Source organism: Bufo gargarizans, chromosome 4 (assembly GCF_014858855.1).
Source record: "Bufo gargarizans isolate SCDJY-AF-19 chromosome 4, ASM1485885v1, whole genome shotgun sequence".
Taxonomy (NCBI): domain Eukaryota; kingdom Metazoa; phylum Chordata; class Amphibia; order Anura; family Bufonidae; genus Bufo; species Bufo gargarizans.
This window is the reverse complement of record NC_058083.1, coordinates 423,184,144-423,198,408: the sequence shown is the minus strand read 5'-3', so window position 1 is coordinate 423,198,408 and position 14,265 is coordinate 423,184,144. Positions and strand designations below refer to the sequence as shown.

The 14,265-nt window shown below is 44.9% G+C and overlaps 1 protein-coding gene across 3 annotated transcripts in view; it reads left to right on the top strand.

The window, feature by feature from the left end:
* Positions 1-14,265, top strand: part of SMYD3 (SET and MYND domain containing 3) — a 709,171-nt gene that overhangs the window by 455,967 nt on the left and 238,939 nt on the right. For all 3 annotated transcript variants that reach the window (XM_044291898.1, XM_044291900.1, XM_044291901.1), the window contains one exon: positions 2,147-2,249. In XM_044291898.1, coding sequence (XP_044147833.1) covers positions 2,147-2,249 — 103 coding nt within the window. The remainder of the gene's footprint in view (positions 1-2,146; positions 2,250-14,265) is intronic.

Below are 14,265 nucleotides of genomic sequence, written 5' to 3'. Positions count from 1 at the left end.
AAACAAAGTGAAATCTTTTAGGTGGAGGGAAGAAAAAATTTGTGAACACCCTTAAACTAATACTTTGTTAAAGCACCTTTTAATTTTATTACAGCACTCAGTCTTTTGGGGTATGAGTCTATCAGCATGGCACATTTTGACTTGGCAAGATCCAGGTCTGGGCTCTAGCTGGGTATTTGGAACTGTTCATAATTCCCTCTAGCTCAGGGGTGCACAACCTGCGGCCCGGGGGCCACATGCGGCCCTTGATACCATTCTGTGCGGCCCCCAACCATCTGGTAACAGACATGTATGCCTATGTCTTGTGGTTGCTCACATATATTTTTCATGTATTTCACCCATTAGATGGGAGTCCTGGAAGTATAACTAGACATTAATGGTATATAATGTGTGTTCAATATGCCATAAGTACAATATTTCAGTTGTTAATACACCTTTAAATTTTAATTTCGGCCCTCGTCATTGGTTCAATCTGGCAATGTGGCCCCCAACCAGGAAACGTTGTGCACCCCTGCTCTAGCTTAACTAAGGCCCCAGTTCCAGCTGAAGATAAACAGCCCCAAAGTATGATGCTGCCACCACCATGCTTCACTGTGGGTATGGTGTTCTTTTGGTGATGTGCAGTGTTGTTTTTGCGCCAAACATATCTTTTGGAATTAGGGCCAAAAAGTTCAACCTTGGTTTCATCAGACCATAACACCTTTTCCCACATGCTTTTGTGAGACTTCAGATGTGTTTTTGCCAAATGTAGCCTGGCTTGGATGTTTTTCTTCGTAAGAAAAGGCTTTTGTCTTGCCATTCTACCCTATAGCCCAGACATATGAAGAATACAGAAGATTGTTGTCACATGTACCATACAGCCAGTACTTGCCAGCAGGGGCGTAGGTATAAGGGGTGCAGAGGTAGCAGTTGCTACCGGGCCCAGGAGCCTGAGGGGGCCCAAAGACCATTGTGCTGCATAATAAGACACACAAAGCACTGAGGGAAGGGGGCCCAAGCCTAACTCTTGCACCAGGGCCCACGAGCCTTTAGCTACACCACTGCTTTCCAGATATTCCTGCAGATCCTTTAATGTTGCTGTAGGCCTCTTGGTGTAGCCTCCCAGACCAGTTTTCTTCTTGTCTTTCATCAATTTTGGATGGACGTCCAGTTCTTGGTAATGCCACTGTTGTGCCATATTTTCTCCTCTTGATGATGACTGTCTTCACTGTGTTCCATGGTAAATCTAATGCCTTTGAAATTCTTTTGTACCCTTCTCCTGACTAATACCTTTTAACAATGAGATCCCTCTGATGCTTTGGAAGCTCTCTGTGAACCATGGCTTTTGCTGTGGGATGCAACTAAGAATATGTCAGGAAAGACCAACTAGAGCAGCTGAACTTTATTTGTGGTTAATCAGAGGCACTTTAAATAATGGCAGGTGTATGCCGACTCCTATTTAACATAATTTGGAATGTGATTGCTTGATTCTGAACACCGCTACCTCCCCAGTTATGCAGCCATTATTAGTATTTTTTTTTGTTTACAGTTAATAAGTCACATTAAAGGTGGAAAAAGTTCTGAAATTATTTATCTTTGTCAATTTTTTTTTACAGCACAGAAACCTGACCTCACACAGGGGTGTGTAGACTTTTTATATCCACTGTATATGGAAATGCGATAAGTATTATAAGTGCCGGTTACATTTTCATCCAAAATGAAGCCACAATACATCTACATCTGAGGACATAAAGGGGAGGTCGGTGTATTGTCAGGCAGATTGATTGCTTGATTGCTATATATACCTATAATCCACTCCCATGAGTAAAGGGATGTGACCCCTGAAACATTGTGTGTGATGTGGAAGTGTGAAAAACTCAGCGTTCTCCATGAGAAGTTGTAAGAAAATGTTATGCCATATATGCACTGTTTGTACAGAAGGATCATGAGTAGTGATGATTTGCTCACCGTATCAATGAAGTGATTGCTTTTTTCTTCCTGCACTTTGAAAGAGAAAGTTGAAAGGGAAATCAGCTTAATAGCATTGACTGCTTTCCATTCCCCGTTTCCACCAGCAATAATAAGATTTTTGGCAGATAAACTCTTCAAATATGTTCAATTAACTTTGTTTTAATATATCCTATTTTTCAATATTTTCTTATTTTAGCATGTCCCTGTTAAATCACAGTTGTGACCCAAACTGTGTGATCGTCTTTGAAGGAACACGCCTGCACCTCCGCACAGTGAAGGAAATACCACAGGGGCAAGAGGTACGATAATTAAGTTGTCCATTCCTTCTGTCATAGACACCTGGAACTGCCGTCTTCCACCCATTTACATTCCTGTGCTGTCTCATTCCGCAGAGCATAGACTGTATAGACCATCAGTCACTGCTCATATCTTTCATAGGATAGTCAATGAATTAAACTGTCTTTACATGCCATTAGGAAATTTGTGTCATCCCAAGTCCTAAATCACCTGTATTTGTGATATATGTATTTTGGAATCCAGACATGTACACATTATGAAAGAGACCGCAGTGTCTACTCATCATTCAGTAATAGTCTGTGTAGCTTCTTCTGCAGTAAATCTGCCAAACTGTTGGAACGCAGAACCTTAATATTGCCTTATGAATTGCGTTTGTCTGTTTTTCTCATTTGTGTTGTCATGCAATTGTTTCTGGAGTATAACAAGTGTTCCATAGTACTGCAGAAAAAAATGCTGTTTCTCATTTAGAAAGTAGACTACCGTATATTATCTTTGGAAGACGTCAGGTATTTGGGAGTTTTTATTTATTAGACTAGTGCACAGTAAACTTAAGACACATATACAAAATAAGTTGCCTTTCTTTGAGCGTTGATCTAATCTGGTAAAAGTGTAGAAGTCAACTTCAGCCAGCCAATGCCCAGGTGCAGACTCCCATGGGCAAGCGCTTCAGAGAACATTATCCCACCTCAGTGTCAGTCAAAGGATCAGGAGCGCCTGCACATTAACACGCTGAAGCCAAGTACACTACAGTGGGAATCGATGCGCAGGCTCCAGAAAGGAGATCATATGGTGCATGCACAAAATTTTAGGATGGAATCACATCTGAAAGAATCCACCTGAAAGAAGGCTACCAATCAAAAGCCAAGGGGTGGGATGGGGGTGCAATGAGCTTGACATTAAGCATGAAAGCTGCTGCCCCCTTGAGTTCAAGGACCTCATTTGCATATGACCTACGGGTGAGCTCAGACAGCTTACACAAGAACATCATTAGAAACCTGATGTCATCAGCTGTAAGGTACTGCTGGCGGTTTATTGTCCATTTTGGGGCTGACAGGTTCCCTTCAATATTGTAAGGGTTTTGTCATTTGGGCATAAATGTATCATTCTTCTGCTTTCGGCAAGCAGAACTGGTGTTTGACCATATAACAAACTATTTCCTCAGTGCTGGTCTTCTAGAAGAATAGAAGCAAGACAGGAAGGAGATCTGTGTGAGAGCACAGTGGAGAAGTCTATGGGGCACATTTTCTAATGGACTTGCACCACTTTTAGATGTAAAAAATGTTGCAAGTCCCTTTTTCTGTCCGGCCGTGCTATACAGTTTTGGTGCACGGCAGTTTTTTTTGCCCTTTTCACCAGTTGGGTATTACCAGGGCTGTGTTGGAGGCCATGCTGGGGCTGGGACTCTATCCCCAACAAATGGAAACAGGCGCAAATGTTAGCTAAAAACTACATCAGACAGGGTTTTGTATTCCAGGCACACGGACTGCCACAGATGTGCCTCTTTTTTTATCTTGCGTGGACTGCAGGTATTATTTACTACATTGTCTACAGTCAGAGAGCTATCACTGTCTTATCTGTGGTGTTACATAGGACTCCTGGGACCATCCAAAACTCCTATGATCCAGCGGGACAGTCTTGGAGTTCGGTGATTGTCTTGTGATACCAGGACAGCTGTGGCATACTGCGCTCTCAATTGTTTCTGCATTCTTAGGACCCAGACAGTAGATGCATGCTGCGCTCTCAATTGTTTCTGCATTCTTAGGACCCAGACAGTAGATGCATGCTGCGCTCTCAATTGTTTCTGCAGTCTTAGGACCCAGAGACAGTAGATGCATGCTGCGCTCTCAATTGTTTCTGCAGTCTTAGGACCCAGAGACAGTAGATGCATGCTGCGCTCTCAATTGTTTCTGCAGTCTTAGGACCCAAAGACAGTAGATGCATGCTGCGCTCTCAATTGTTTCTGCAGTCTTAGGACCCAAAGACAGTAGATGCATGCTGCGCTCTCAATTGTTTCTGCAGTCTTAGGACCCAAAGACAGTAGATGCATGCTGCGCTCTCAATTGTTTCTGCAGTCTTAGGACCCAAAGACAGTAGATGCATGCTGCGCTCTCAATTGTTTCTGCAGTCTTAGGACCCAGAGACAGTAGATGCATGCTGCGCTCTCAATTGTTTCTGCAGTCTTAGGACCCAAAGACAGTAGATGCATGCTGCGCTCTCAATTGTTTCTGCAGTCTTCGCATGCTGTGCTCTCAATTGTTTCTGCAGTCTTAGGACCCAGACAGTAGATGCATGCTGCGCTCTTAATTGTTTCAGCAGTCTTAGGACCCAGAGACAGTAGATGCATGCTGCGCTCTCAATTGTTTCTGCAGTCTTAGGACCCAAAGACAGTAGATGCATGCTGCGCTCTCAATTGTTTCTGCATTGTTAGGACCCAGACAGTAGATGCATGCTGCGCTCTCAATTGTTTCTGCATTCTTAGGACCCAGACAGTAGATGCATGCTGCGCTCTCAATTGTTTCTGCAGTCTTAGGACCCAGAGACAGTAGATGCATGCTGCGCTCTCAATTGTTTCTGCAGTCTTAGGACCCAGAGACAGTAGATGCATGCTGCGCTCTCAATTGTTTCTGCAGTCTTAGGACCCAAAGACAGTAGATGCATGCTGCGCTCTCAATTGTTTCTGCAGTCTTAGGACCCAAAGACAGTAGATGCATGCTGCGCTCTCAATTGTTTCTGCAGTCTTAGGACCCAAAGACAGTAGATGCATGCTGCGCTCTCAATTGTTTCTGCAGTCTTAGGACCCAAAGACAGTAGATGCATGCTGCGCTCTCAATTGTTTCTGCAGTCTTAGGACCCAGAGACAGTAGATGCATGCTGCGCTCTCAATTGTTTCTGCAGTCTTAGGACCCAAAGACAGTAGATGCATGCTGCGCTCTCAATTGTTTCTGCAGTCTTCGCATGCTGTGCTCTCAATTGTTTCTGCAGTCTTAGGACCCAGACAGTAGATGCATGCTGCGCTCTTAATTGTTTCAGCAGTCTTAGGACCCAGAGACAGTAGATGCATGCTGCGCTCTCAATTGTTTCTGCAGTCTTAGGACCCAAAGACAGTAGATGCATGCTGCGCTCTCAATTGTTTCTGCATTGTTAGGACCCAGACAGTAGATGCATGCTGCGCTCTTAATTGTTTCTGCAGTCTTAGGACCCAGAGACAGTAGATGCATGCTGCGCTCTCAATTGTTTCTGCAGTCTTAGGACCCAGAGACAGTAGATGCATGCTGCGCTCTCAATTGTTTCTGCAATCTTAGTACCCAGAGACAGTAGATGCATGCTGCGCTCTCAATTGTTTCTGCAATCTTAGTACCCAGAGACAGTAGATGCATGCTGCGCTCTCAATTGTTTCTGCAGTCTTAGTACCCAGAGACAGTAGATGCATGCTGCACTCTCAATTGTTTCTGCAGTCTTAGGACCCAAAGACAGTAGATGCATGCTGTGCTCTCAATTGTTTCTGCAGTCTTAGGACCCAGACAGTAGATGCATGCTGCGCTCTCAATTGTTTCAGCAGTCTTAGGACCCAGAGACAGTAGATGCATGCTGCGCTCTCAATTGTTTCTGCAGTCTTAGAACCCAGAGACAGTAGATGCATGCTGCGCTCTCAATTGTTTCTGCATTCTTAGGACCCAGACAGTAGATGCATGCTGCGCTCTCAATTGTTTCTGCAGTCTTAGGACCCAGACAGTAGATGCATGCTGCGCTCTCAATTGTTTCTGCAGTCTTAGGACCCAAAGACAGTAGATGCATGCTGCACTCTCAATTGTTTCTGCAGTCTTAGGACCCAAAGACAGTAGATGCATGCTGCGCTCTCAATTGTTTCTGCAGTCTTTGGACCCAGAGACAGTAGATGCATGCTGCGCTCTCAATTGTTTCTGCAGTCTTAGGACCCAGAGACAATAGATGCATGCTGCGCTCTCAATTGTTTCTGCAGTCTTCGGACCCAAAGACAGTAGATGCATGCTGCGCTCTCAATTGTTTCTGCAGTCTTAGAACCCAGAGACAGTAGATGCATGCTGCGCTCTCAATTGTTTCTGCAGTCTTAGTACCCAGAGACAGTAGATGCATGCTGCACTCTCAATTGTTTCTGCAATCTTAGTACCCAGAGACAGTAGATGCATGCTGTGCTCTCAATTGTTTCTGCAATCTTAGTACCCAGAGACAGTAGATGCATGCTGCGCTCTCAATTGTTTCTGCAGTCTTAGTACCCAGAGACAGTAGATGCATGCTGCGCTCTCAATTGTTTCTGCAGTCTTAGGACCCAAAGACAGTAGATGCATGCTGTGCTCTCAATTGTTTCTGCAGTCTTAGGACCCAGACAGTAGATGCATGCTGCGCTCTCAATTGTTTCAGCAGTCTTAGGACCCAGAGACAGTAGATGCATGCTGCGCTCTCAATTGTTTCTGCAGTCTTAGGACCCAGAGACAGTAGATGCATGCTGCGCTCTCAATTGTTTCTGCAGTCTTAGAACCCAGAGACAGTAGATGCATGCTGCGCTCTCAATTGTTTCTGCAGTCTTAGGACCCAAAGACAGTAGATGCATGCTGCGCTCTCAATTGTTTCTGCATTCTTAGGACCCAGACAGTAGATGCATGCTGCGCTCTCAATTGTTTCTGCAGTCTTAGGACCCAGACAGTAGATGCATGCTGCGCTCTCAATTGTTTCTGCAGTCTTAGGACCCAAAGACAGTAGATGCATGCTGCGCTCTCAATTGTTTCTGCATTGTTAGGACCCAGACAGTAGATGCATGCTGCGCTCTCAATTGTTTCTGCAGTCTTAGGACCCAGAGACAGTAGATGCATGCTGCGCTCTCAATTGTTTCTGCAGTCTTAGGACCCAGACAGTAGATGCATGCTGCGCTCTCAATTGTTTCAGCAGTCTTAGGACCCAGAGACAGTAGATGCATGCTGCGCTCTCAATTGTTTCTGCAGTCTTAGAACCCAGAGACAGTAGATGCATGCTGCGCTCTCAATTGTTTCTGCAGTCTTAGGACCCAAAGACAGTAGATGCATGCTGCGCTCTCAATTGTTTCTGCATTCTTAGGACCCAGACAGTAGATGCATGCTGCGCTCTCAATTGTTTCTGCAGTCTTAGGACCCAGACAGTAGATGCATGCTGCGCTCTCAATTGTTTCTGCAGTCTTAGGACCCAAAGACAGTAGATGCATGCTGCGCTCTCAATTGTTTCTGCATTGTTAGGACCCAGACAGTAGATGCATGCTGCGCTCTCAATTGTTTCTGCAGTCTTAGGACCCAGAGACAGTAGATGCATGCTGCGCTCTCAATTGTTTCTGCAGTCTTAGTACCCAGACAGTAGATGCATGCTGCGCTCTCAATTGTTTCTGCAGTCTTAGGACCCAAAGACAGTAGATGCATGCTGCACTCTCAATTGTTTCTGCAGTCTTAGGACCCAAAGACAGTAGATGCATGCTGCGCTCTCAATTGTTTCTGCAGTCTTCGCATGCTGTGCTCTCAATTGTTTCTGCAGTCTTAGGACCCAGACAGTAGATGCATGCTGCGCTCTTAATTGTTTCAGCAGTCTTAGGACCCAGAGACAGTAGATGCATGCTGCGCTCTCAATTGTTTCTGCAGTCTTAGGACCCAAAGACAGTAGATGCATGCTGCGCTCTCAATTGTTTCTGCATTGTTAGGACCCAGACAGTAGATGCATGCTGCGCTCTTAATTGTTTCTGCAGTCTTAGGACCCAGAGACAGTAGATGCATGCTGCGCTCTCAATTGTTTCTGCAGTCTTAGGACCCAGAGACAGTAGATGCATGCTGCGCTCTCAATTGTTTCTGCAATCTTAGTACCCAGAGACAGTAGATGCATGCTGCGCTCTCAATTGTTTCTGCAATCTTAGTACCCAGAGACAGTAGATGCATGCTGCGCTCTCAATTGTTTCTGCAGTCTTAGTACCCAGAGACAGTAGATGCATGCTGCACTCTCAATTGTTTCTGCAGTCTTAGGACCCAAAGACAGTAGATGCATGCTGTGCTCTCAATTGTTTCTGCAGTCTTAGGACCCAGACAGTAGATGCATGCTGCGCTCTCAATTGTTTCAGCAGTCTTAGGACCCAGAGACAGTAGATGCATGCTGCGCTCTCAATTGTTTCTGCAGTCTTAGAACCCAGAGACAGTAGATGCATGCTGCGCTCTCAATTGTTTCTGCATTCTTAGGACCCAGACAGTAGATGCATGCTGCGCTCTCAATTGTTTCTGCAGTCTTAGGACCCAGACAGTAGATGCATGCTGCGCTCTCAATTGTTTCTGCAGTCTTAGGACCCAGAGACAGTAGATGCATGCTGCGCTCTCAATTGTTTCTGCAGTCTTAGGACCCAAAGACAGTAGATGCATGCTGCACTCTCAATTGTTTCTGCAGTCTTAGGACCCAAAGACAGTAGATGCATGCTGCGCTCCCAATTGTTTCTGCAGTCTTTGGACCCAGAGACAGTAGATGCATGCTGCGCTCTCAATTGTTTCTGCAGTCTTAGGACCCAGAGACAATAGATGCATGCTGCGCTCTCAATTGTTTCTGCAGTCTTCGGACCCAAAGACAGTAGATGCATGCTGCGCTCTCAATTGTTTCTGCAGTCTTAGGACCCAGAGACAGTAGATGCATGCTGCGCTCTCAATTGTTTCTGCAGTCTTAGTACCCAGAGACAGTAGATGCATGCTGCGCTCTCAATTGTTTCTGCAGTCTTAGGACCCAAAGACAGTAGATGCATGCTGTGCTCTCAATTGTTTCTGCAGTCTTAGGACCCAGACAGTAGATGCATGCTGCGCTCTCAATTGTTTCAGCAGTCTTAGGACCCAGAGACAGTAGATGCATGCTGCGCTCTCAATTGTTTCTGCAGTCTTAGAACCCAGAGACAGTAGATGCATGCTGCGCTCTCAATTGTTTCTGCAGTCTTAGGACCCAAAGACAGTAGATGCATGCTGCGCTCTCAATTGTTTCTGCATTCTTAGGACCCAGACAGTAGATGCATGCTGCGCTCTCAATTGTTTCTGCAGTCTTAGGACCCAGACAGTAGATGCATGCTGCGCTCTCAATTGTTTCTGCAGTCTTAGGACCCAAAGACAGTAGATGCATGCTGCGCTCTCAATTGTTTCTGCATTGTTAGGACCCAGACAGTAGATGCATGCTGCGCTCTCAATTGTTTCTGCAGTCTTAGGACCCAGAGACAGTAGATGCATGCTGCGCTCTCAATTGTTTCTGCAGTCTTAGGACCCAGACAGTAGATGCATGCTGCGCTCTCAATTGTTTCTGCAGTCTTAGGACCCAAAGACAGTAGATGCATGCTGCACTCTCAATTGTTTCTGCAGTCTTAGGACCCAAAGACAGTAGATGCATGCTGCGCTCTCAATTGTTTCTGCAGTCTTTGGACCCAGAGACAGTAGATGCATGCTGCGCTCTCAATTGTTTCTGCAGTCTTAGGACCCAGAGACAGTAGATGCATGCTGCGCTCTCAATTGTTTCTGCAGTCTTCGGACCCAGAGACAGTAGATGCATGCTGCGCTCTCAATTGTTTCTGCAGTCTTAGGACCCAGAGACAGTAGATGCATGCTGCGCTCTCAATTGTTTCTGTAGTCTTAGTACCCAGAGACAGTAGATGCATGCTGCGCTCTCAATTGTTTCTGCAATCTTAGTACCCAGAGACAGTAAAGTGCAAGGGAGCCGCTCCCTGCTTCAGCAGTCAACTGCTGGCACTCTCATCATGCCTGCAGGACTGAATAACAGAGGGCGGAGGTTGAGAATGATGATGATTCCACAATCCCTGTACTCTTGTGCTCAGCGCAGCAGGCACGAGGATGTCACTTCATTGCCCCTGCTGCTGGGGAGAGCAGGTGTGCTCTATTCTCCGGGGGAACAGGGCAGGGTAAGTATTATTTGTTGACAATTCAGGGACCACTAAAGGGGGCATTCTACTTTATGGGGACACTAAAGGAAACATTCTACTGTAAGGGGGCATTAAGGGTGGGGGGATTGGGGCATGTATAGATAGGCATTAAGTGGAGTTAGAGGCGTGGCTTAGAGGTAAAACAATTTACCACACCACTGATAATGTCCCTCCTTGGGCTTTATGAAAGTTGAGAGGTAACAACTCCAGCAAAGGATATCCCAAATAAATCTCGCAATGTGTATAAGGAATGATGCGAGGCAGGGAATAAGTATGGATAGTGAAATGGATTGTTTGTCCAGGATGTGCATACTTTATATGAATCAGACAGATTAGAAACAAAACTAGAGAAGTTTTTAAGAGCTAGGGGATCTGTCACCACATACAGTAGCTCACTATGAAACCATCTTAGACTACTTTCACACTGGCGTTTTGGCTTTCCATGTGTGAGATGCGTTCAGGGCTCTCTCAAGCGATCCAAAACGGATCAGTTTTGCCCTAATGCATTCTGAATGGAAAAGGATCCGCTCAGAATGCATCAGTTTGCCTCCGATCAGTCACCATTCCGCTTTGGAGGTGGACACCAAAATGCTGCTTGCCAAACTGATCCGTTCTGGCACACAATGTAAGTCAATGGGGACGGATCCGTTTTCTATGACACAATCTGTCACAATAGAAAAAGGATCTGTCCTCCAATGACTTTCAATGGTGTTCAAGACGGATCTGTTTTGGCTATGTTACAGATAATACAAACGGATCCAAACGGATGCAGACGGTTGTATTATCTGAACGGATCCGTCTGTGCAGATCCATGACGGATCCGCACCAAACGGGAGTGTGAAAGTAGCCTTAGATGCAGATGTGGGATTGTCAATACATTTTAATGGTGTTGGTCCACTTTTACTGACAGGGCATTGAAGACATATTTAACCCTGGCCTTGAAGTCTCACAATTGCTTATTTGCTTCACTGTTCGGCACACATGCGGTACCGCGCAGAAGTTTGCTGCATCTGCACCAAACAGTGAAGCTTACAAGCAATCATGAGACTTCGGGAGACCTCAGGGCCAGGTGTGTGTATGTCTTTTCTGCCAAGCCCTGTCAGTCAAAGTATTGGTGGCGTGGCCGGGGAAGAAAAGGAGTGGAGCCTTGGGTGCTGTAAGGTGTAATGGTACTGCCCTTGTTGAAGCAAGGCACCAATTAACATAAAATAAAAAGCCTAATTTCTTCACAATGGGGCCACGAATGGAAATATGACCAACACCACCAGAATGTAATCACAAGCTCCCATTTGGCCTTTAAGATTAGAGAGCTATGTGGTGACAAATGACCTTTAAGAAATGTGGTTGAAATTAAAGGGGTTGTCCCATGACAGACAATGGGGGCATATCGCGAGGATATGCCCCCATTTTCTTATAGGTTGGGTCCCATCGCTGTGAGCCGCACCTATATCGAGAACAGAGCCTCGAAAGTGAAGGAGGGCACACTGTGCATGCGCAGCCGTCCTTCATTCATTTTCTATGAAGCCTGCGAAAATAGTCGAGCCCATAGAAGTGATTGGGAGTGGTGGCCGGTCATGCACGGTGCACTCCCGTTCACTTCTATGGGTAGCCGGCTTGGAGCTGGCCAGACCGGAGTCCTTCAGCCACCACCTTGCGGGGCTCAGTTCTCGATATTGATGCAGGTTCCAGTGGTGGGACCCGCACCTATAAGACAATGGGAGCATATCCTAGCGATATGCCCCCATTGTCTATGATGAGACAGCATCATACACTGGAGAGGTAGCTGATTGCAGGGAGCAGGTAAGTGATTGCTATGTTTAATACTAATTGAGGATACTGTGGCTGGCACAGTCAATGTGACAGGTACTTGTAGGGGTTCTGATGGGGAAATGTAGCTGCTGCTCATGGGGACATCGATGGGGTCTTATACGTATAGGAATGCATTGAGTGGCACAATAGGGCATATCCACAACTCTTTTATTTCCATAAAAATAATGTATCATAGTTCACATACAGGGGATTACAACTCTTAATAAACATGGCATGTTGTGTTGCCTTCAGGTTTGATGATTACATTTTATTCCAGACAATTATCATCTAATGCAGTAAAGGGGAGAATTACACATACATCTTATGTAGGTATATTCAGGAAAAGAATGTTTATCACTTTAGGAAACTGTGTGAGGAAAGGCCATGTACAGTAACTGATGGATGTGACGTTGCTGGCCTGCTTTGATATTGACCCGTATGGCACTGACATATTATGCAGCACTTTGCATCTTCACCTGCTATCTATCAGTATGTCTTCGGAGTGTGGGAGGAAACCGGAGAACCCAGAGGAAACCCAAGCAAACACAAGTATTATCCTTGGTCAGATTCAAACCCAGAACCCCAGGACTGCACGACACCAATGCTAACCACTAAGCAACCGTGCTGCATAGACATAGGCTTGTGGAAGGAAAAATAGAAATGGTGTTTTCAAAGTTCTCTGTGAGCTCTAAGATTTTTTTTTTTTTATTATCTTCACGTCTTTTTTTACTCTGTCTGGTGACTGCAAATGCTTATGGTGTATATGTCATATATATGCATTATAAACTTCTATTAGCTTAAGATATGTTGAATAGTCACTGCCACCAGTCACGTATTGTGGGTTGCCAGCGCCTGGGGCAAGCCAAATATTGTGCCGCCTAACCTGTGGACATGCCCCTTTTTATAGAATCATGCCCCATTTATGCCCAACAGTTATAATCCATTCCCCATTTAGGCTCCAAGCCCCACTGAGATGTAATTCCCATTTACCCCACCACCAGCCTGCCCGCTGTCCCCCTCTGCACTCCCTAAACTAAATTTAAAGAAAACCTCCCCTTTCTATTACTCCTACGATGTGCATAAGGTACAAGAAAATCTAAATGTCAGCAGAACCATACAGGAATGTTTGAGCTACCAGCTTGCACACCCAGAACTATGTGTCCCAAATACTGTTGTCAGATGAACAAAGTCATACAAATAAATCATCAATATGCTTTGCAAAAATGAGGAAATTCGCAGTAAGGTTGCACATTTTCCTTATTATGAGCAGATGTTTTATTGGTATTACATGTGTTTAGTTTGTTGTAAACACCAACATATGTTCAGGAATGTAACCACATCAAAAAGGCCAGCTATGGTTATGTAACCAGCCAGTATGCATGTGAAGCCTGGTTCTGCTTACAATGTGGCCTTTGTCTTTTGCATGTATTTAACTACCATACTTCATAGCTGCCAAAAGTAGCAGATTATCATAAAATATTTAATTTTTGTAAGACCAAAACCCATTAGAAATTTAGAATCTAGTAGCCAAAAGACCCATCTTAGCTGAAGCTACATTTTTGTAATTATCTTTTGGCCTGAAAGACCATCTTTGTTAGTCCCGTAGAGTTGATTGAAATAGCCTACATGCAGTGACCCCCCTGTTAACATGTTTACTCTATGGTGTAGATTTATCAAAACTGGTGTAAAAGAAAAGTGGCTTAGTTGCCCATAGCAACCAATCAGATTCCACCTTTCATTTTTTAGAGCTCCTTTGAAAAATGAAAGGTGGAATCAGGTTGTTATGGGCAACAAAGCCAGTTTTCTACCTGTAAATCTCCGCCTATGTGTTCCAAAAGGCTATGTCTAGGAAATAGTTTATTGGCAGTTCTTAGTGTTGGTTGACAAGTAGTAGGCTGAACCCCTGGTTAATGAGTCTTGTAGAAAGCCAGAGTGAAGACTTGTTTTGTGCTGCGGCCAAGTAGGCCAAGACAAGGGAAAGAAGGATTGAATTATTCCAGAAGGTTGAGGATCATAAAAGATGCACACATATGGCTGTAGACTTCACTGCATGTGGTTTGGGTTATATTGCCTCTGAAGCCTGCCACACTACTGAGACGGACTTACCATCTGATTTAGGACTGCACTCCACAGTTAGTCATTGCAGAGTAGTATTGTGAGAAATTGCGCTCTTATGGTCATTTGTGAAAATTGCATGTATCTTTAGAAAGATACTCAGGGAGGACCACCGTCATAGCTGTCCTCTATACACAGGCTTTGAGAAAAGC